Source organism: Labrus bergylta, chromosome 19, assembly GCF_963930695.1.
Source record: "Labrus bergylta chromosome 19, fLabBer1.1, whole genome shotgun sequence".
NCBI classification, from domain to species: Eukaryota; Metazoa; Chordata; class Actinopteri; order Labriformes; family Labridae; genus Labrus; species Labrus bergylta.
Genome location: NC_089213.1, coordinates 24,004,503 through 24,027,989, shown reverse-complemented (window position 1 = coordinate 24,027,989; position 23,487 = coordinate 24,004,503). Strand labels below are relative to the sequence as shown.

Genomic DNA, 23,487 nt, shown 5'->3' with positions numbered 1-23,487 from the left:
TGTTTAGTCTTGACGACCCACTACTCAGTGGAGCCTCTTCCAGGGGTCGGGCGGTTAAGGGGGCCTTGTCCGCCAGTCTTAATTTACAGCCAACCCTTTGAAAACATTGGGGAGTTGTGAGGCAGTGGCACCAGTTTTTGCCGCTACAGCTGTTTTAACTGTCACGGCCATAAAGCTCCCCTGGAAAGGGAGAGACGAGAACAATTGCTTGTCATGCAACCTGCAGACGAGCAAAGTGTTTTGGTTGGAGAAAAGAGGACCTGCTGTGTGTGTGTGTGTGTGTGTGTGTGTGTGTTGGAATGGGGGTTGTAGCTAAAGGTGGAGGCTTGGCAGAAGATAAAGACAGAAGAGTGATCACACCTGTGCTAAAACATGAAGTGGCCCTCTCTTCTTTTCTTATCGGTATATCTTTTCTAGCTTTTCTAAGCCACCTTAAAGTTGATTCTATTCTAACTTCTGACACATGCGTGTGTGTAAGTCATTATCTGTTAGCTCCTTTTGGAGATCTCTCTTGTGTGAACAAAATCAGAAAAGGTCTGGGTGTACTGAAAGCTTTTTAGAGCTAAGATCAACTCTCATTTGAGATGCCACAGCAAGCTTGATTGTTGGTTCTTTCTAAGGAAGGATAATTAAACCTTCGACTAAATTAATGTGTAAACAAGAGTACAGCCATGCTAGCAGCTATCTGAGACTGCACTTTAGCTGTTAGCTATAGATGCCAAAACGAGCAACATGATGACAATGGTAATGTCACAAAATGAAACCTTATAAGATAAAATGTATGTTCAACATCTTGATTAATTGTTGTATTTTCCTAACATGTTCAATAAATTGACTAATAAAAAAGAACAAAAAAAACATCAAACTAATATGTTGGCATGCTAACATTAGCAATTTAGCACCAAAGACATTGCACAGCTATGGCTAATTGTAGTTTCCCTAGATTTACAGGTATTTGGTCCTAAATTAAAACATTAGGTATGTCAACATTATAGTGTTATGATGGCACATTAAAAGTTAAGAAAACTTATTTCTTAAGTTATTACAATTCATCTAAAGAGGAAAAAAAGTAATATACCACAGTTATTTATTCCTAGCACTTATCATATTTTAGCATGCCCCATTAAAGTTGAGAGATAACAAAAGTCATTAGGATTAATCCAATGGAAACTATGAATGTCTTTATTCACTTTTTTGACAGCCCCTTAAAGATATATGCCCCTGAACCACAAACATTCAGGCACCAGCCATGCTAGCTACACAATCATTAGCCTAGCTAGCATTGCTAAAACAATAATCACAAGAAAACTGTTCTGGTTTTCCAAAAAATATCATTTTTTATTTCACATGAAATTTTCACATTAAGCATATTTATCAAACAAGGTCTATTATATAATCTTATGTATATATATACATATACATATTATACACTTCTCTTACTTACACATGTACAAAATTAGGTAACAAGAATTCAGATAAAAAAAAGTCTGACTTCAACGGTAGTCATACACTGTTGTGGTCTGTCGATCGAGCCAGCCTGTCGGGTGAAGATGTGCTTGGCAACTGGGTTTGATGCTGTGTCCTGTCTGTGTGAGAAACTGCTCAAACACTTTGTTCAAAAAGAGGGAAAATTATTGTGAAAGTCTACGTAGCTGATTACTAAAGGTGATGTTTTGAAGAGAATATTCTCAAATTGAGAGTGAAAACACAAAGGGAGAGCACCATGAAACACAGGGCAGGGTCCTGTGGAAGTAAAGATTTGATATCAGACAGTCTAACCAGTACAGGGGCACGATCCAACAAACAGAGGAGGCCAGCCTCCTTGCAGGAACACACAACATCTCAGTGTTTGCTTTTTGGCAGAAAAAACATTTTGTCTCATCACTCTTTCAATCAATCACGTTCTTGCTTTCACCCATTCTCTCCTTTCACATAAGTACTAACTCTACCAGGAGAGAGAGGAACAAAAAGCTCTCCCTGTTACCAACAGTAAACATCTCTTTTATGGAATATACAGTAAAACTTCTCAGCTGCAAATGTCATAAATTACCTTCACAGAATGTACACATAACACAGTTCAATGTGGTGTGTTTTTTTTTTATGTCATCTGACGTCAGTGTGTGTGATGGTGTGTCTGTACTGTGCAGGTTTAGTGCTACAGTATAGAAGCACATGGTCGAGTTTGCAAAGGAATGATTGTGATGAGAACTGCCCCGTGTGTCTGTCAATGCTACATTTAGAGAAAGTAATCACTTGGGACGTCAATGCCACTCATTACCATTACAAGAACAATACAACAAATAGTACACAATAGTCGAGGGTGGAATAGTGTACAAGTTGGAGAGATGACTGATCTTTGGCTCAAAGGGTACGTGAAAACTTTCCCAATTACTCTCTATATCTATATAAGTCATAGAGTTCCTTTTGATTGTTCTTCAGCCATTTTGGGTTCTTCCTTGACGTCTTCATATTTTTTCAAACCTTATCATCCAAACAGGTTCATGTCTTTTGGAGAGAGCACTAAGTTAAATTGGTCTTTCCAGGCAAAAAACTACCATCAACTTTAGAAAAATATGACAAAGCACACACACTTTGTCTCAAATGCTCAGGAGTTGCTTCGCACGTGTAGTGCAAGAGAGTCCAGCTGTACTTTACAAGCTTCAAAAGTCTCTCCCTGTGGCCAGCACTGGGCACCGAAAACTGTCTTTTTGAGTCAGTGGTTTCATCCCCACGGACTGTCTTCATTGTGTAGTCCCTGAAAATGCAAGAACGTCTGCCAACAGCAGTCCTTTCTCGTCCTCTCAGTGCAACAACAGTAGTAATGAAAAAGGGACCAGTAGAGAAAGGATCGAGAGGGACGTAGCCGCCACTGCAGAGTTCGTCCGTACGCTCTTCTGGACGTCCGGCAGGATCACTACCGGGTCATCTGCTTGAAGAGACGAGAGAAAGAGGTCACATTAGTACCACATTTACACCCCCCATGTAATCCTGAATGTACTTGGGTTGTTTAAAGGTCAGGGATAATTAGAGAGGACACAGGGTTGGTCAACATACCTGCAGGCAGTCTGTTGGACGGGTTGTGAACCCCACCCCCAGCTCCAGCTCCAGCCCCACCTGTGCCTCCTTTAGCCACTCTGGCCTCCTGAGAGCCTGAAAGACAAGAAAAAAAAATCCATCAATTACTCTTTATCTACCTGAGGAGATTTTTCTGTTCTTCTTACAACCAGGAGGGTGTTTGAACTCACCATCAGCAGCTACGACATCCACCCTGAGCCTGAGGCACTCCTGACCATGGTGGTGCAAAGGTTTAGCTGACAGGGAAAAAAGAAAGAAACAACACAGGCGTTAACATCCCAACTAATGCACTTATCCCCCTCTGGCCCCTTAATTCACCTCCATGCATGCGCTCATGCACACACACACACACACACACACACACACAAACTTGGCAACAGTCTGACGCGGGGACAAAGCTTTAGGACGCCATCTGTGAGCAGGGTAAAGTGTGTCTTGTCCTGCCGTTTATCTAATTACAGCCATGGTCAGTGTGACAACTCTGCTTGCTCTTTGCAGCTACATCTTAGCGGGGTAAATACTACATAATCTCGCCATAATGAGCCGACACCCCACTAAATGTCCATGTTAAGATTCAAAGAGTCGCCCACAAAGCTGCAGCATATTACAGTTTTTAGAGAAAGACAGCAAGACTGCAGAATTGTGTCTTTTTTAATAAATGTGGACATGTTAAGCCATTCTTGGTCCCGACTTAAAAGTGAAAAGGTTTAAGGTGCTGACACACGTGATTTCAAAGGACATTTTTTCACCGCCATTAAATGGATCCACATTTATTTGATAGGGACCCGTTGCAGAGTATCTGAAACCAATTTAGTGGTCACTTGGGGGAAAATAAACTGTCTACTTGTGTTTAGTTTAATTAGGAGATGTTAGCATTCCAACATTTTAAATAGGATGTTGAAAAAAATTATACCATGTTGACATTGTTCATGCAAACTCTCATAAGTGAGTGCAGTACTGTCCAAATGTTTGACAATTATGTATTCTACATAGTCAACTCAAAGTATCTCAACATTCATCCTAAGAATCTCTATAAAGCTGAGGGGTATTCACTCTATTTACCGTAATGCAGTGAGCTAACTAAAACAGCAGTGACACCATGAACGACGAGTTAAATGAGCCAAGTAATGTCTAAGAGTGTTTATTTAGCTCCCTATTTAATGAGTAAGGACGAGTAAATAAATGGCTGATCAACCAATGTGGTTCCCAAGCATGCTGATATAAGAAATGAGTTCAAAACAAGAGGCCTTAAAGGCTTAATATGTGATTTTTTGATCCAGCAGATTTCACCCTTGAGCACCAGCATGAAACCAAAACGACTTGCGCTGCATTGTTGTGTTAGCATGCTAATGCTAGTGATCTTTATTATGCTCATATCTTCACACTGCATGTAAATTTACCTGAAATGAGCGTGATCTAGAAACACAGTTAAGCAGTGAGTACAGTATGTTATTCTTCTTTTCTCTAGTCCCTCAATTAAACAACTTTTATACACGAGGGGAGGAGTCAGCCGGCCGTCCAGGCGATGTAAACAAACTGAAGATAGGACTCTGAAAACTCTGAAAACATCACAGACAGTGGGACTCGGGTGTTACACCCATTGTAGACAGTCATGACTCAGAGTTATTTTCAGAGGAGATACTTGATTTCTATTACATTTAATTAAGTGTGAAAAATCACATATAAAGCCTTTAACGTGGTGAGACTACCAAAAGATACATGACTGACATACAGAGAAAAAAAACAAATCAGACACTTACAGATATAATAGTAGCTTTCTCCTTGGCGGAACTCCTTCCCCAGAGTGAACGGAGTAAACCGCTGAAACTTTTCTGAGAACTTCTCCGCCGCGTGAGGAGCAAATGGATGGCCGCACTCCCAGCGCATTTGGTCGTACGACTGGGGCTTGCAAGTTTCAAAGTCCTCTCGCTCCACCATGTAGAGCACGTAGCGCTCGGCGTCCAGCTGCGGCACCTCGCCCTGAGGGTAATGGGGGCAGACGATGTCCAGGTAGTCGTTGAGCTTTACCTCCACGGCGTAATCGTCCCATAGAAACCTGCAGGGGAGGAGAGGGAGGAGAGGGAGGAGGGTTATCCCAGTGGCAGGAGACTGATAACCGTGCTTATAGCATGGGAGCACTAATAAATATAAGCCTCAAAAACCTGTGATTATGTATTGATCGGCTTCATGCTGGTGTACAACGGGGAAATCAAAGGAAAAACTGAAAGGAATGGGGATGAGTGATAGCGAGCAGGAGGGGGAGAAAGTGTGTGAGTGAGTATTTGTGTGTGTTGGGGTGGGGTGGAATGAAGAGGAAAAAAAAACGCAATAAGGGAAGCATGATCTGCAGAGAACACGTGCATAAATATGGATGAACCGGGAGCGAGTTTAGCTGCCGCAGTGTTGCAAGTTAGCATGAGTGCACATTGATCCTGCGTCCCAATTGAGCTGAATGATGTTTACAGAGAAACATTAGCAGTCAGTTAGCCGGCAAGATGGGAGATGAGTACTGACATCTGCGAGGGCTACACACACACACACACACGCACACGCACTCGCACAGATATAGAAGAGCACGACGACAAAATAAACCTCGACGTGAGCTGGAAAACACTTTAGGATGAGGACATGATGTGTAAAAATAAGGGTCACATATGTTTTAACCCTTTCATTAGGGTGTGAGAGACAAGGCAGACACGTCCAACATGAGTCTGGTGATGGTCTGTAAGCGTCTCCCACCACACTCCCTCTCATTACAAACACAGAGAGACAGTCAGGCTGTCTGCCCATACCCTCCATCCCTCCCTTCACTCCTCCGCCCTCTCCACCCTTTTTTACGATGGTCTTTAAGTAAACTAAACTTCCTCCAGCTTCTCTTGAACCCGGGTCAAAGAGCATTTAAAAAAAAAAAAAAAAGTAAGCATTTTAGCTCTTTAGTTCATTCTGATGCAGCTGGTCCTAACTGGACTGTCCATGATTCCTTTCCACCTCCAGGACTTCTTACCTCAGATATTATGAGTTTATCTGCAGTGAACTGTCTAAAAGGTATTTCAGCTTTGTCCCCCCTTCCCCCTGACTGAGTTGCTGCTCCAGGGGTGGCCACAGCTAATGCTCTCTTCTCTGCCACAGCCATCTATCACCGGCCTGGAGCGCTAGCCAGCCGATAGGAACACACACACACATTTCCCAGTAATTCCCATCTTTCAACAACTTAGAGCAGTAGCTACCTTCTGTTTACACACACACACACACACACACACACACACACACACACACACACACACACACACACACACACACACACACACACACACACACACACACACACACACACACACACACACACACACACACACACACACACACACACACACACACACACACACACACACACACACACACACACACACACACACACACACACACACACACACACACACACACACACACACGAGAATGGATGAAATTTGACAGACTTAAATGTTTTCACAATACGCATGGAGAATGTGTGTCCAATATAGGGTTTTGTTGCTTTTGCAATGAATACACACGGATGGTACATCATGGCCACAAAGAGGCAGGCAACCAGTGTGACTTGAATTACCGGCTGCTGTTTAATCAGATCTACAGATCTAAGAGTTATGAGGTCTCGAGAGCCTGCAGGGTGCTAACCAGACACCTTTGGCGGGGGAAAGAAACTCCCCTCTGAACCCCTTTTTTTAAAGCAGATTTTTTCTTCGAGAACTCTGTCGTTTTCTCATAACCCACCCCTTAAAAGTTACAAGCAGCATTTGGGGTGTTTGTGTTAGTGTGACAGGGTCCATATGTGTTACCAGTGATCAAAGACCGCGGGCCCCTGTCACTCGTTAGGTGCTGTTGTTGTTTGTGGGCAGGGGTCTCCCTGGTTCCCCCCTGTTAAAAAAAAAAAGGACAGACGCTTTGGCTCCAAACACAGAGCCCTGACTCTTGCCTCCCCCCTTTTAGTCCCCCCCCCCTTTCCCGTTTCCCCCTTTCTGCCTGACTGCATTCCCTCAATACTGATGAGCAGATTAGTCAACATTACAACAGCAACATGGGGGCTGCTACAAAAAAACAAGTCACCATTTTAGGGTACTGATGAAACTTCCAGCTAACTGTGCTGATAATTGTGTGCTCCCACTAACTTTTTAGTGGAGGGGGGAGCAATAATTACCATTTTGCCACGGTCCAGACAGCTTAGTGCTTATCTGCAGTTTGCCTGCCACGCTCTGTTTACCAGATTGGCCGCTAAAGTGTTTTTTCCCCCTGCCACTTTCAATTCCAGGCGAATCGATAGCACTATTGAACAAACACTGTTGTCTGCTTTTTCACCCTGACAGAGTTATCACCCCCCCCTCCTGCAAACAGAGCAAACACACACAAACAAAACTCTCTACACCCCCCACAACCGGTCGTGGTATGTTCCCAATGTGTTCATCAAAAGAGGGTCGAAGGGGGGTGCAATTAAAACACAAAAAAGGGGTATTAAAGTCGCCCTGGAGGGGGGTAATTATGCCCTCCCGGTCCCCACTTCCCAGCCCCTTTTAGGGTGGATAGTTTAGGGGAGTTTTAGGGCATGAATAGGCTTTGGGCAGGGGGGGTTAAAGGTGCTTGAGTTGAAAATGGCTTTTGAAGTTTTGAAGTTTGAGTATGCGAGTGCTACAGTCGCTTTATCAGTGCCACAGTTCCATACAGTGTCTCCATTCAAACTGTGATAAAATATCTCACTTAGACTGAATATGCACCCAGGGAGGCCCGACTAGCCCCCTTTTTATTAATGTCAAATAGTTTTAATTATCCCGCTGCCTTTTGTTCCCCTCTAACGCCTCGGCCATTGAAACGTTCCCACATCGTCTGCTTAATTGACTGATTGTAACGCACTTCAAAGCAAACCTGTGAAAAGGTTTCGCTAACAAAGTCAAATCCTGCCACCTTCACTTTAGCAGAATAAACCCTCTCTCTCTCTTTCTGTCTCCCACAGTGTGTGTCCTCTTGTTATTTTTCCTCTTCCAAACTGTTTCCCCTCTCTCTCTCTGTCGTCATTTATTCCCATTGTTTATCCCGGTATTCTCTCTTTCGATGACAGCGACGCTCTGAGAGCCTGCAGAAGATACAGCATTGGGGGAGTGGTTTGTATTCACTACTTAAGGATGATTTGTGGCAGATATGCAGTAAGGGACTCGTGTGCATGTGTGTGTGTCTCTGGGATTGTTTATGTGTGTTTATGCGCCTGTAGACCTCGGGAGGAATGTGGGAGTGTCTCTCAGTCATGATAAGGTGGATACAAAAAAAATGCCATACAGATGATAGCAGTGAAAAAAACATCACGTGGGGGAAACAAAATGTGTGTATGCAAGCACACAATCTGCTGAAATATAGACTACACACTCTACCACCTCCTATCCTGAGAAGGAATTCCATTTATTGGAGCCTCTTCAGGACCAGGGAGTCTAATCTCTCTTCTTTAATCTCTCCAGCCAGCATTTTGCTTTCTTCTCCACCTCTCCCCCCCCCCCCGCCTTTCATCCATCCATCAGCCTCTCATCTCTGCTCTCTATCGCCCTTTGGAATGCTGGACTTCTGAGGCTAAAGGGGGGGGGGGGGGGGGCGCAATGTGGATCAAAGGTCGGACATTAATTCGCCAAGTCAGCGCTGGAGAGTTTTATACTTTAAAAGTCAGACATCTTTAAGTGCCCTGCCCGGAGTTGGCCTCTTTAAAGATCGATTCAGATGTGTTTTAAGGTCCTTAAAAGGCACCGGAGGAACACATTTATGAGCAGCACATCTTTCCTACTTAACCCTGAAGCCCCCCTGACCACGCAAAACATGATTATTTTCCTACCGGGTTTTACACACGCAATTAATGTGACCCAAAAGGTGACAGGCAGAGGAGGTCATAGATGAGCGAAACGGGAATGCGGGGACCACCTATAATCGGCTCGTCCAAGCCCCCCGGATTATTGGGTGGAGCAGAGGCTGAGCTGTGGTCCATTCATCAGCACCAGACCCTGCTTAATACAGGGGGCTTAGAGTGGACAAGCGAGGGGATGAAGGCTGGGGACCGAGTGAGGGGTGAGACAGGCAGGGTGGAGCTTTTTTTTTTTTTTTTTTTCCCCTCTATCTCTATTGTTCACAGGCAGAGATGGTGTTTAGGAGTTCAAAAAGAGACACACTGACTGATGTTGTGTGTGTGTGTGTGTGTGTGTGTGTGTGTGTGTGGTGGTTGTAGAGCCAAAAGTGTGAGGTGTACACTGACTTATGAAAGAAAACTGTACACGAGGGAGGGAGGTGTAACTTTCAACATGTGTCGATTAAAGTTACCTGAGAAAGTCAAACCAGCCTACTTGAGGAAGGCCGTTTAACATTACTGCTCAACTCTTGTTGTTTCATCCATCTATCTTTTCATCCATCACTGCCAGCCATCCCCGCCCACTCCCTGTCCGTCTTTCAATGCTCAATAAGCAAACCAGATCCTCGTGTCAATCTGCCCCTCCCCCAACCCGCCGCAGACAAGCCGGACCAATCATAACCTGTCCTGGTGGTATTCAAAGAATGCCACTTTTTTGACCCACACCATTTTCAGAGCCAGGCACAATGCGGCATTGGGTTGTCATAGAAACAAATATGGTCCAACTCCTTTTAGCCCCTCCCCCTTTTTCAACATCATATCCCAACAGCCTTCATTCTTTTGCACCGTGTGACTTTTTTTTGTCATCCTTCTCCATGAGTTTTCTTTCATCTGTCACTCAACCTTTGTCTGTGCAGATCATTGGTCATTCCACCGACGTTCACCGTCTGAACTGGCCCGACTCCTTTGCAAGAACCGAACAAATCGACAAAGCTTTAAGTCCAGCTGAGAAATAATTGGCTCTGAGAAGGCTTAGATGAATACATATGCTCTTTCGCACTTGTCTCGCGCTGTCCCCGGAGCCATTTGTATCTTATAAGGGCCAGAACAGAAAGGTCAACACAGACATCACATTTCTCAGGAAGCAAATACCCGCACAAGGAAAATCGATTTTTGGCGGATTGATTTCTGGAAGGTAAAAACTTTATACACAGGGGGTTTTGTGTCTGCAAACACAGCCTAATGAATTTCATGGGGAATTTTCAATCAGTGAGTATGGGGCCACATAATTAATTTGTGGTAGAAGTAGTTTTATCTGCTTACAGAATTCATCATTTTTAATTGTTACACCACAACTGGCCTCTAGGGGGTGTCAGTAGTTGTAGTGGGCACACTCTTAGTCAGACATCATGCTTGACAAAAAAACTCAAAGTTACACAATAACCATTTTGTTTACACAACTAAACAAACACAATGGTCCATTTTCAGAGATAATATCTGTTTTTTTTTCTGGTTTATCTTCCTCATTCAAACATTCAAACACACACTGCTGGTGTCACCAAGACTTGACAAACAAGTCACACAATCAGAATCTCTCCCTTCATGAGAGAAAATGTGCCATCCCAATCATGATATAGCAATAAATCTGTGTTCAAAGAGTTTTTTTTCCTCTTCTCAGATTTTTGTGTAGGATTAAACAGTTGTAAAGAGCCGCAGAGAGAAAAAGGATAAGAGTGGGAAGAAGCAGAGGAAGTCTGCAGCGGAGATAAGGAAGAGGCCAAAGGATGGGCATGGGGAGGGCGGACATTTGCAAGGTTGACCGAGGTGACATTGATCAAGAGGAGAATCCGAAATAGAGACAGAGATTTTTGACAGACGGAGGGAGGGGGTGGACCCCAAATCATCCTCAAGGCTCAACAGTCGCAAAAACAATTAGGCACTATTAATCACTCCTAATCTACTTATTCTCACAGTTTAAAAAACACACACAAGCCAAAGGGAACACAATCAACTCCTTTACAGTCTCGCGTGTGCTGCTGTGTGAGAACCGTATTGTTTATTGTGCAGACAGGATACGCTGTTTTCCCGGGAAAAGACGTAGCCAGGAAGTGCTACACTTCATAGGGAAACACACACACAGCAGACAGCATGAAGACTTTAGGTAACAACACGCCCCGTGAAGGAAGCTCTAACCTTTGGCCTCGTTCTGTATCTATCTGTTGTAGTCAATAAAACAAGGCCTGTTTGTATCTGACGCTGCAAACAAGTGGGAATACCGACTGAGAAGAAAATCAGACTGTTGGAGTGAAACTGCTAATATGGTCCCAGGGGGGTAAAAGTCTCCTTACAGATGATTATGAAGGGATCTGAAGCATCAACACACTGTGATGATCATTGAGCGGACGACCCTTAACAGTCCCACGGACTGTTTTTTCTCCTGATTGAATTCAGCAGACAGATTACAGAGCCAGATTACGGGAAGGTGGGAGGGGACATAATGTGAGGTGGTGGTGGTGGGGGGGGGGATGGAGTTTACTGAGGAGAATGACGACAAAGGTTTGAGGGTTTAGAGTGCAGACTGGATTAGGAAGTGAAGTGGGAAACCTGGATGTTTTTTCCAGGAAAGTATAGCTTCAGTTAAGATTACTTGGAAATATACGAAATCGTCATCTACTGCGTCCACCTGATCCTGCTGGGCTGATGTGGTAATTCAATCTTATCTGCTATCTCCTGAACACGTACACACGCACAGAAGGCAAACAAACCCTCCTCCTACACTTAAACTCTTTGTTTTTCTTCCTTTAAAAAAGCTGTCCTTTCGTGGTTTGAATTCTTCGACTGGCTCTTCCACTTCAAGAAAGTTTGTATGGATAGAGAAGGGGGAAAAAAAACAAGGAGGAAGGGGGAAATAAAGAAACCGGTTTGCTGGGAAGACATGAGTGGCTTTTCATAGACGAGGTAGAAGAAGGAAGCTTAAAGGGCGAGAGCTGACAGGGAAGAAAAAAAGCGTGAAGGAAAGGGCAAAGTGCCTTGTGACGGATTGCCATGGGTGCCAAGAACGATAAAAAAATTCCACACCTCTTAGCATGCTTCCCCCCCTCCCCCCCCATCTCCCAAAGAGCCAGAATTGGAGTTTAGGAAATAAAAGACTGAAAAAAGGGACAGCTTGTAAAGTTGAGATAAAAGCTGGAGAAGGAGTGAAGGACCAAGAAAAGACAGAAAGTGGGGGGGATGAGAGTTTCCCAGAGGCTGGATGAAGAAGAGGGGCTGGCCTGAGTGGCAGTTCAGTATTCAGGGACCACCGCCGTGACAGGATGACTGACAGATTGATAGAGGTTGTGCTACTTCATCACATCCCGAACTCTGACCCCCAATCAGTCACACCAGTTACTTTCCTCTTTCTGTGGCTCACCGTGAAGACCATTCCCCCAATTTGTATGGGAAGCATTACAAAAACACCCACATGGAGTGGTTAAAAAGCAAAGAAAGTGAAACATAACTCGAATAACTCCCTCATTTGAACGAACACAACATTTATAGAAGATTGTGAATTGAACCCACAGTGCCAGATATGGTAAGTACGGTTAATCTAAAACATTACAATAATCGAGCATTTTGAATGGATAAATAACTAAATGAATCCTTCATGTGGGTGAGACACACCTTGAATACCTACTTTATTGGTGCATTTAAGCTGTTCAGATATCTTTAGCTGTAAAGAGCTCAATGCTGTCTAAAATGTGGTTTCAGGTTATGGCGAGACAGCCAGGGCACCGTTATGATATAATACATCAGCTTTTCCCAAACTTAAGACTGCCGCGGTCCGCTTTGAAATAAAAAAAATACTCCGGGGCCTGTTATAAAAATGTTTTTATGACTCTAACTTTCAGTAAGGGTAAATTATTGGACATGACAACATGATATTATGGCAAGATAGACACAAAGGTTTACTAAACATTATGTCCATGAATAGTCATGACAAAACTTACTAATCACTTAAAGGGTTGACTCATGGTAAATCGTCATTATTGTGATATTTATTTTATTTTTAAAATTGGTTGAGGGCTTTTCGCGGCCCACCTGCAGTACCCACACGGCCTACCAGGGGGCCGCGGCCCACACTTTGGGAAGCACTGCAATACATGATCCGCTATGATACAGTACGACATGACGCAATACCCACCTAAACCCGGAAGAAACAACCTTTTCATGTTCATTTCAGTGCGATAATATGAAACAACAAAAGCAAAATATTGTATTCATATTTTAACCCAAAATGTCTGTAATCAGTCATTTTCTTCAGCTGTATGGTAGATATATTTTCGACCATTCTGACATCAGAGGAGTACTTCCTGTATGGTCGATATATTAATCTGTATGGTTAAGGAGGAGTTTGGTCCTTGGCTCAGACTGTCTGGAGGTGCATTTTTTCCATTTTACAAACAAAGGCGCACATTAGGAACACATAGAAAAAAAAAGGGAAAAAAATCAGCGTTTTGAGCAGATTAGTTAAGAATGTGTAACCATAGCAAACAAGGTGATGATGATTACGTTCAAATAAACAGCACGTTGAACCAGATGTAAGCAGACTGGCCATGAAACAGTTAAATCGCTCGCAGAACTCGAGACCACAGAACCCAAGTGAAAGAGGGAACCTGGCCAAAAAGAGGGGGAGGGAGGTGGTGGAGAGAGGGGGAGACAGGTACAAAGAGAAGAGGAGGAGGAGGAGTGGGTGGTTGAGGTGGTGGTCTATGCTCTGTCAGCAGGGAAAAAAGGGAAAGTAAGGAAGAAGAAGGAGTGAATGAGCAGATTGTTGCCTCTTGTTGGGAGTGGTAAAGTCCAGGGGGGCTCCTGGGACGATGTTAACATCAATCACAAGTGTGTGGCACGTGTGTGTGTGGATGACTGTGTTACTTTGTACAAGAGTGTGAGTCACTCAAATCTGGTGATGTTGTACAAAAGACACATAAACATGCTGGCACGCCGGGACCTGAGCTGACCGGGAACACTGGTGAGCCCCTTTCTGGGAATCAAAACCGTCCTGGTGATTTAGCTGTTGCTAATCAGACACAAAGGTAACAAATACGCTGACAAGTAAAAGGTCAGAAAGCGCTGAAAAAACACTGCGTCAGGGGGATGTTTTACTCTCGTGAAGGAAAGTAGTCGTTAAAAAGTGGAGGCAGAAACGACCTTGGAAGTCAGCAGCCAGGCCCCAAGGCGAGCTCACACACACATGCACAAATTAGTGGAAAGCAAGGCCACTGTGCATGTATATGTATGAGAGTATATGTGTGTACGAGTGTGTTGTTAAATCCCTCGACAAACATGCTGAGGAAAAGGAAATGAGCCTGTATCATGGACAAAAGTGATCAATCTAAAATCAATTGTATTAACCACAGCTTTCTAACCAACAGGGAAGGAACAATAAACCCAAGGCTGTAAAAGAAAGGAAAAAACAGGTCTCATGAGAGAGAGGACAGACGTCAACACTCACTGTAGCGAGTAATGGGTCAAAGGGGAGAACGGATTGCTGTGGAAGGATGAAAAGTACCGAAATGAAAGCAGAAAGTCGGGGCTTTTTTCTGCGAATACAGGATTAAGAATAGCCAAAGGGAGAGATTTAGCACCGTCACCCGGGAAAAAATAGCAAGTGCAAAAGCATGGATTACCAGTATATATACACAGGACAGATCAGTGTGGTTCTACAGCGAGGGAACAGCTACATGCTTATGCACCAAGGACTTCAGGGAAAAGCTTTGGTGCTATAATTACTGCCTATCTGACAATACCAAAGCTCTAATGTGGCTCGAATGTAAGCTTTAAAAGATGCTCCAAAACCAGATTTCTTTTTCCAACTCTGATTTTAATACATAGGCTTTAGTATCAGACATTACCAAATACCTATTATTCCAATGTGATTAAAACATGAAGGTGTTATTTGTGATAAAGGACGGATTTAAGACATTTTACTGGCTTTGACTAACATTTATCTAGTCAAACACAAACCTAGGCTGATACAGAAACGATGTCCCAAATTATTAGGGGACAATGTCTCTGTGTATGCAACCAACACACCTACATTTTCAGCAGGATTAGAAATGTAAACATAGACTCCTTATTTTGACAAAAAGGGTCAAACCTAAACTGGTTGATTCTTGGGGTTGGGGATTTGGGTTATGGCATCAATTTGGGGTATGGATAGGTTTTATACTGATACGAGTACCAATACAATTATTGATACTTATGCAAGCAATAATGTTAGACATCAACAACTGACTGTTGATCAGATGGGTTGATTCTTAGAGGTGTGGTTCTGGTATTGGAGGCTGATACTGATACCATTAACAATACCAACACTGGTACCAATACCAATATCGATATAAATAATGGTACTTATACCATTATCGATATCAATACTGGTACTACTGATACCATTAACAATACCAACACTGGTACCAATACCATTATTAATACCAATATTTGTTTGGATATTGGAACACATCTAGTAAACTTGTAGGGTAAACTTTTGTGTTGAAAAGTAACAAACTTAAGATACAATAATATTAAAAAAATCAATCAAAATATTTCTGATATTTTACTGGCTTTGACTAAAATGTGATGACAATAATATTTCATGTAACCAGTGGATTCTTGAGGGGATATTGGTAATGGTAACGTACTGGTGCTTGATGGTATCATCCCATTAGTGGTACTGATACTATTATGGATGTCATAACAACTCCAGTAAACTTGAGGGGAGAACAGTGTGTTTATCTGTGTGTTTGCAAACCACAGACAGAGAGTGTGAGTCCCACACTGCTTGATTTTGACACTGTCTGTTGGTGATTGATAGTCCCAGCTTTGAGATTGATTGAATATCAGCCAGGAGTCTCTGTTTGTGCTTGCCCGTCTGGGTGTGAGAGTAGGTGTGTGTTTATATGCATGTAGGAGTCTGTTGGTGGAGTGTAAACCTAACCCCTCTTTGTATCCAGAGCCATTTCACCCCGGCCATCATCAACCATAATTCTAATTGATCCCCACTTATTCCGACTGGCCCCATAACCCCGACAATTTGAGCTCCAATTTCTCCTCCCTGAGCAATCCATCTCTCTCCCACAGCGTGACCTACTGGGCAGGCCTCAAGTTACCTCCTCTGTCTCTGTCATACACCATTATTACTCGTCTTACAACGTGAAATATGAACACCCCAACGTCTCCCTGACATCCACCTAAACCCCACTGCGATACCTCTTGATTTAGTAGACACAGCAAACGTCCCCGTCCATGAGGTTAGGAATCTTTGTCAGATGGGAGGATATTGCAACAGATATTTCAACACCGTGCACTGTGAGTCAGACCTGTGCAAACCAACCCCAAAAGATGTGACCTTTGCCAAGAAAAATATTGTTTCAGCTCATGAATGAAGATGCAAAAGCCACACAAAAACACAAAGATACATTGACTTTTTATCAGTGTAATTAAAGTGAATCACTGCTTCGTTTTCGATGCATTTCTGCATACTTGGAAGACACATAAAAGTGCATAAAGAATCCAAATAAGGTGAAGCATTTGCAGAGATCCACTCATAAAAGCAACCCTTGCATTTATCTCCACATGCACATCTGCATACACATCGGAACTCACTTGCTTTAAAAACAGGGAAACGCTGTGCAACTGGCGAGCTTTCCAATCCCACAAGGTAAATAAATGACACAACCTGATGCAAGTAATCCCTTAGCCAGATTGCAAAACAGATTGAATCTGAACGGGTTGGACTAAGTAGCACAGGTAAACAGCAACATAATAACAGGTTTGAGTCTAGAAAAAGAGGGATGGGGGTAGGGAGAGAAAGAGACTCCCAACTGTCTTGTATTATCATGACAACAGCAGCGGGTCTCCATCACAAATTCATCACAACAAGCTCGCTGAATATGCATGAGATGTAACTCCATTAACGTATCTGGAAACAGATCCTAATGACTCAATCTGCGCGGAAAATCAGGTTAGAAGTTCTTCCCTTTTTTGAGATACGAGGCGATTTGGTGTTTGCGTTTAATACTAAAGAAGAGGGACAAAAACAAGTGTGTGAAGCTGTGAGTTCAAGAGCAGTGATTTAGAGTAGGAAAACAGAATTTAAGAAATATTTACTTTGGATTCGTGCTGTTCCAGTAGACGCTGTGCCGCTCCGCTGAAGTGAACCGAACGCAGACGATCACCACGAAGCCCACAATCCAAACCAAATCCATGGTGGAGAGGAGGCGTGCAGAGAAGAGACACACAACTCAGGTAGGTTGTGCAAAAAAAAAAAACAACTTAAAAGTTCACCCAGGAAAAGCTCGTCCAAGAATCAAAAAAGAAACAGAAACAAAAAAAACACACACGCTATCTATGCAAAAAGGCTTTCGGGCGAAAACTAAAAGATTTATGTTGGAATCGAAACAGAATAGAGGTCAGGTTAACTCGACAAATCCGTAGTGAATGAAAGCCTGGGCAGCGTGGTGACTGGTTTTGTGAAACGCCCACAGCGACAAGAACCGCCCACTATCCCCGAGCAGACCAATCAGAGGGCTGTCCGAGAGCCGCGAGCTCCGCAGGTTCCTCTGGATGTGTTTTTGTGCACATAATAACGACTCCAGGCAGTTTGTACAGTATGTCTGGATAAAACAACAACATTTTAATATTTATTTTATTTAAATTATACATTTATAAATCTACAGATACTTGTGGAATGTTTAGTGTCATACTTGAACCTTTAGTAGGGAGTCATTTTTACAGTAACTCATTCTTTTCTGAGTCTTTTTCAATATAAAAAAGCAGTTATGTTATAATTATGTGCTAAAAAAACCATTTGCCTTGATACTGCCCTTATGTACAAAAATGTGCTTCTGATACTTTTATGAAATCCATCATGAAATAAAAAACAATAAATGGCCATAAGAGAATTTAACATCTCATTGGTATTTTTTTATATGACACACACACACATTTCAAGCTGCAAACACTTTTGTATTGCATTTACATACGGCTGTAGCATAGTGTTGTACAGTTGTTCCACTTCAGTGGTCCATTTACTTCTGTGTTCAGATCTCCCCTGAGCCTTTTATCTATTTGAAGTGCACCTCCTTTGCCTGAGTACTGGTTTTGCAACATTTTGCATGTTTGCGCGATGATTCCTTGAAATGATGTTGGAGCTTTCATCTGATACAGTATGTCTTCTTAGACTGTCTGGTTTGAGCACAGACATTAATGGCCACAATAGCTATGCGTGAATCTTAAGTTTATTCCAGAGGTTTACAATTTATTTAAAATAAAATGGTTAGGATGAGTCTCAGGGCTTTGTAAATAATGTATATGCTGACAATAAAACATCAGTCAGATTGTGCTTTCACAGAGGCACGTAACCTCCATGCTGTCAGATACATTGCAAATCCTGTGTCTCATTTTCTGTTCCATTGACATGGATAATCTGGACTGCGAGCGGCTTGTTCAGCCTAGTGAGCCATACTGCCGGAGGGGGTTTTTTCCGAGCCTGCTTCTGCTTGACATGGCACCTTATTTGCTCTGCTTGCTTAGCAGCATAACAGCTTTCAAAGGTATCACTGCAAAGCAAACAAGAAAAACCAAAAGTAAAAAAAAAAAAAAGAAGCAAGCTCACTCTGGATAATGAATCTAAACAGATAATTGCACAGAAGTTGGAGGATTGATCTGCAGGATTCTCTGCAGGGGATTTGTTCCTTATTTAATAAAGCAGTGAAGGAATGCAAAGAGAGGCAGTGAGATAAACTCCTGATGTAACCACAATGTAACTCTTAATCTGAAAGGTATCCTATTTCAGAACGTGTGAGTCTCCATGCAGCCCTGAGAGGAGGCTTTGGGGACTTCATGTTTTTGCTTAAAATCATTTTATCTAGATTTTGAAGGTCCTGTGAGGTAGTTCATAAAATGTGAGAAGGTTACGGCTGTCAAAGTTGCCCTGACAGTTTCATGAGATGATATCACTGTCAGGTAGATAAATCAGTTGTATTTGGGATGTTTAATTGTTCTTATAAACCCCACTCATCTGCTGCTCAAAGCCGATTAAAGCAGCCAATAATATCTTTTTGCCTCTCCTCTTAACCCAGGTCCACTTCTGTGCTGTGTCGTCCTCATCTTTGAATAATCACCCACACTATTCCGTTTATATAAAGCTTCATTTTCATTATTGACTTTATGCAGCTACAGACTCAAGAGGACTCCTGTGTATATTATCGCTGAAATATTCTGTGCTCAGTGGTTGTGAGTGCTCACATTTGATGCAATCTGCATTTTAAAATGTCTGTCCAAACTGACTAACACTCTCAGATCTCACAGTGCAAATGCAGAAAGACACATATACAAAGTAACTGTGCTCCATTCAGTGTCAAGCAGGTCGTCCAAAATGATGTGATTGGTATTCATGAAGAGCAGCTCATCCCTGTGGATCAATTTTTTAGAGTCCAATTGTTTTCTCCGGCTCGGTGGGAAGATAAGAGGGTGAGAGGGACTGCGGGCGTAATTGTCATTTGCATCGCAATCGAAAACTGTTGTGCGAAAAAAGCTTTCAGCGCCGCAGACATTTATGTCAAAACTCTATCAGGAGAGTGGACCTTTAATTTCATACCGTCCTGAAACTCTGAATGAGTAAATAGGGAGATGAAGTGGAACAAAAGTGCAGCTCAGACCAGATTTATACACAGAGGGGACACACAAACTCACACGCATGGAGCTCTGCAGGCCTGCACCGCCACACACACACACACACACACACACAAACTACACGCAAGTACACACATAAACACAACCCTTCTCACCTCAAGTCCTGACAGAATTTGTACTGAGGCTGGTCCGTGGCATGAAAATAAGATATAGGAAAATGATAGGGAAACAGTTTCATGTAGGCATGGGAACTTTACTATCCCTATTTTTTTTTTTTTTTTTGCCCAACCGATCTGACCAGAGTAATTAGATGATGTCATCGAGTTGCACTTTCTGTGATCCTGAAAGAAAACCCAGAAAAACAGAGGATGTTTTTACCTCTGACTTTTGACTTGTATACACAGTTATACCAAACTTATTCTGGCAAAGATTTCTACACAAAACAAATCACATGCAATGATGAAGTACTTGCATGATTTTAAATGGTAAATGGACTTAAGCTTGTAAAGCACATTTCTAGTCAGACTGCTCAAAGAGCTTTTACACCGCAGGTCACACCTACACATTCACACACATTCACACCCATTCACACCCATTTGGCTGCTATTTAAAGTGTCTATCAGTATTATTTATTATCTCAGTATTATCTCAGTGATGAAGCAGCGATCAACTTGGGTTAAGCGTCTTGCCCAAGGACAAATCGGACATGTGACTGCAGGAGCTGGGAATCAAACCAGCAATCTTTGGTTGCGACCGACTATACCACTTAGCCACAGTCGCCCCAGGTGGTGCATTTTAATTTTGCCTTATCTGCTGTTTGTGCTTTTCCACGACCTGAGCGGCCTCTAACAGATGTGCAGTGAGGAGCATTCTTGTTGCCACTTTCTCAATTCTTCCCCTGTAGCATGTCTATTAAAGTAGAAGTGTTTGGTCCCCCCTCTGCGTGAATACAAATGAGAGGTTTAATGACACACTGTCATCATGCACCCATCCCCACAGAACAGCCCACCATCTATTTACATAAGTGAACTGTGTCGGCTCTGTCCACTCCCTGGTTTCTTGGTTTGCTTGGTCCATTGTTAGTCAATGCAGCTCCTCTGCAGGAGTCGTTCCTGCACCTCGGAGCTCTTTCTCCGCACACAATGCCAGTGAAGTGTTTCCTGTAATTAGCACTGCACAGGTCTACTTCTAAATTCACACGCTGTAAAGATTGATATCTGTATCTCAGACATGTCAATTAACTAAAAATAGAGTAATAACACAACAAGAGAACAACAACAGTGTAAGTATACAACAATTCTAAATGCAAAATTCAACACAAAGTAAACAGCACATGTTTGAACACCAGTAGAGTGTATAAACCTCGTCTTTCCTGCCCCATGTGTACTTTTGGACATCTATTCTGAATGCACATTTGGGTTTAAAAACTATTGAAGTTGTTTTATACCCACATTGACATGAGTCACTATGAAAAATGTAACAAGCAAACAAGATATTTCCTCTTTTTCACATCTTTCAAAAACGTTTTTTGTGTACAACATCTTCAGTGTGGTAAAGTTTGTATCTTTGAGTTCAATGTTCAAACTGATCCCCAAATCCAGCACACAAATATTGAGACCTGTCTTAAATTGTGAGTTCGAGCACTGAGTTTTTTTAGGTTAAGGTTTCCTCCTAAATCTAATATATTTGTTCTTCTTTAAGGTCTGAAGTGATGCATTTCTTGTTTTATATCTGTGCTTTGTAAAATTCTACCAGATCCATGGAGTTGAAGACATGTGATTTAAAAAAATTAAAGTGCTGCTTGGTTTGATCCTTAACACTGATGGTTAATGAAAAGCCAAACCATCCATTACTTAATAGTTATCCGGTGAAGGACAAGTTTGTTCATGGCCTCGTTTTTGCTGCTCCAGCACTAATGTTGATTTTCCTTTTGACTCTCCTGAGGCGATAGACTCAAAGTTAATGATTAGATGGAGCAATTTTAAAACAAAACAAAGGTAATCAAGGAGTAACTGTAGCGTTACAGAAGAGAGATGGAGTGGTAGTGTGCTGGTTCTTAATTAGCTGTGGTTAATTATCAGAGGTAAACAAAGAGGTGGTTGATTATGCATAGCCGCATCCAATGATCAGGGTTCAGGTTACACCGTTAAGGTGACAACTCAGCGAGTGGCCGGGCAGTCTCTCTACGCTGAGGCGTTTAGGGAAGCTCCCACACAAACACACTGAGACACACAAAAATCTGTACGCCTGCAAAAAACCGGCAACACAAGCCAACACTGAGAGACAAAGAGCAGCTGAGGAGGAGGCGGTGAGGAGGAGGAGGATTGAGGAGAAAATGCAAACACATTGTTAGATAACGAAGAGTATAAGAGCAAGAATGAAAGCAAAAGTGAGGAGGCGTGTGAGATGAGAGTGAAGGGCTTAAAAAGGATGCAGTTAAGGAAGACAATATGCAAAGAGAAAAAAAGGATGCAGGAGGGAAAAGAGTAAAGGAGGGATGTAGCATAAGGCAACAATAAACAGATTTTCATAGACAAATGATGCAGGGAAACCTCTGTGCAGCTAATTAGTGAACAAGTTAGATTCACTGACCCGTAATTATGGATTCTTCCCTTGGGCTAATTGAAATTTTAGAGATGTAATGCATCACTTGGAGTGTCAAAATCTAGGGAAAGTGGAGTCTGAGGTATTGCAGGTGACTCATAGACGCACAGATGAACACGTTATGGTAATTTTGGGCATCTACTTACAGTTTCAAGCAGTGCAAAAAAACATGAACTCTTTCCCACGTGAGACACAAACCTACACCTCATAATAAGGAGGGCGATATGAGGGAGAGAGAGGTTTGGAAAAAAAAAGGTGACGTGTAAATAAAAAAGAAATGTGAGGCGAAGCTGTGCACTTGAGGAGAAGCGGAAAGGAGGGACAGAAGGATGCCAAATGAATACGAGGGGGCCGAGAGTGAGAAAGATAGAAATAGACAGGAAACAAACAAGAAGGACAGGGGGAGAGCGGCGAGGCACAAGATGTAATAAGATGTTCAGATGAGGCATCACATACAAACAGAGAGAGAGAGAGGAGAGAAGGAGGAGAGGATGGAGGAAAATATTACAGATAAAGTGAGGAGGAATGATTTTGGAGGAGCAGAAGCTGTTTTTACTGGCAGAAAGTAAAGCAGAGGAGAGAGAGTGAAAGAAAGAGAGAAAGAAAGAAAGAAAGAAAGAAAGAAAGAAAGAAAGAAAGAAAGAAAGAAGAGGATTTAAAGATGCATGACAGGTAGAGTTCGAAAGACAGCAATACTGAAATAAACATTGGAAGTGAGGGGAGGGATTAAGAGGGGAAAAAGACGTTAAAGTAGGCTTCAAGAGATGAAAACAAAAGTTTTAATCAACTAAATAAAAGCCAAAAAATGTAGGCAGAGAAAAAAATTGGACCTAAGTGGTGTGAGAAAGAAGAGGGGGGCTGTATCGAAGTGGGTGAGAAAAGCAGAAATTGAATAGAGGAATGCAAAAGTGCCTTTTTTAAGAGATATACAGACGGACGCAGGGGAGAGAAAAAGAGAGCGAGAGAGAGAGAGATTGACACTCAAATGTAAATAGGGAGTCTGGATGAAAAAGCTGCACACTGGTGGATTCCTCAAAAGCCCCTTCAATATGTATGAGGGCAGCTCCATAGACTCTGGAAAGCCACAAACAAGCGACAGGACAGAAAGGGAAGAGGAGAGCAGAGACTGTGCAGGTTGTGGTGAAAAGAAAGAGCTGCTCTCCTGTCAGCAGACTTTACAGTGTGTCCACAGAGTCCAGAGACAAGAGGAGACCACCCAGAGGCTCTGTTTACCATCCCCTGCTATTCCCTGACACAACACCACAACA

The 23,487-nt window shown here is 42.6% G+C and overlaps 1 protein-coding gene across 2 annotated transcripts; it reads right to left on the bottom strand.

Moving 5' to 3' along the window:
• Nucleotides 1–1,311: 1,311 nt before the first annotated feature.
• On the bottom strand, nucleotides 1,312–17,436 carry efna1a (ephrin-A1a). 2 transcript variants are annotated; one of them, XM_020640288.3, is made up of 5 exons: nucleotides 17,090–17,436; nucleotides 4,836–5,131; nucleotides 3,246–3,311; nucleotides 3,055–3,150; nucleotides 1,312–2,929 (listed from the first exon to the last, which is right to left on the bottom strand). In XM_020640288.3, the coding sequence occupies exons 1-5, from the start codon at nucleotides 17,185–17,187 to the stop codon at nucleotides 2,802–2,804; spliced, it is 684 nt and encodes a 227-aa protein (XP_020495944.1). In that variant the 5' UTR covers nucleotides 17,188–17,436; the 3' UTR covers nucleotides 1,312–2,801. The 2 variants fall into 2 exon arrangements, with proteins under 2 accessions (XP_020495944.1, XP_020495945.1); XM_020640289.3 differs by having other exon boundaries at nucleotides 1,312–2,926.
• Between the last annotated feature and the right edge of the window lie 6,051 nt (nucleotides 17,437–23,487).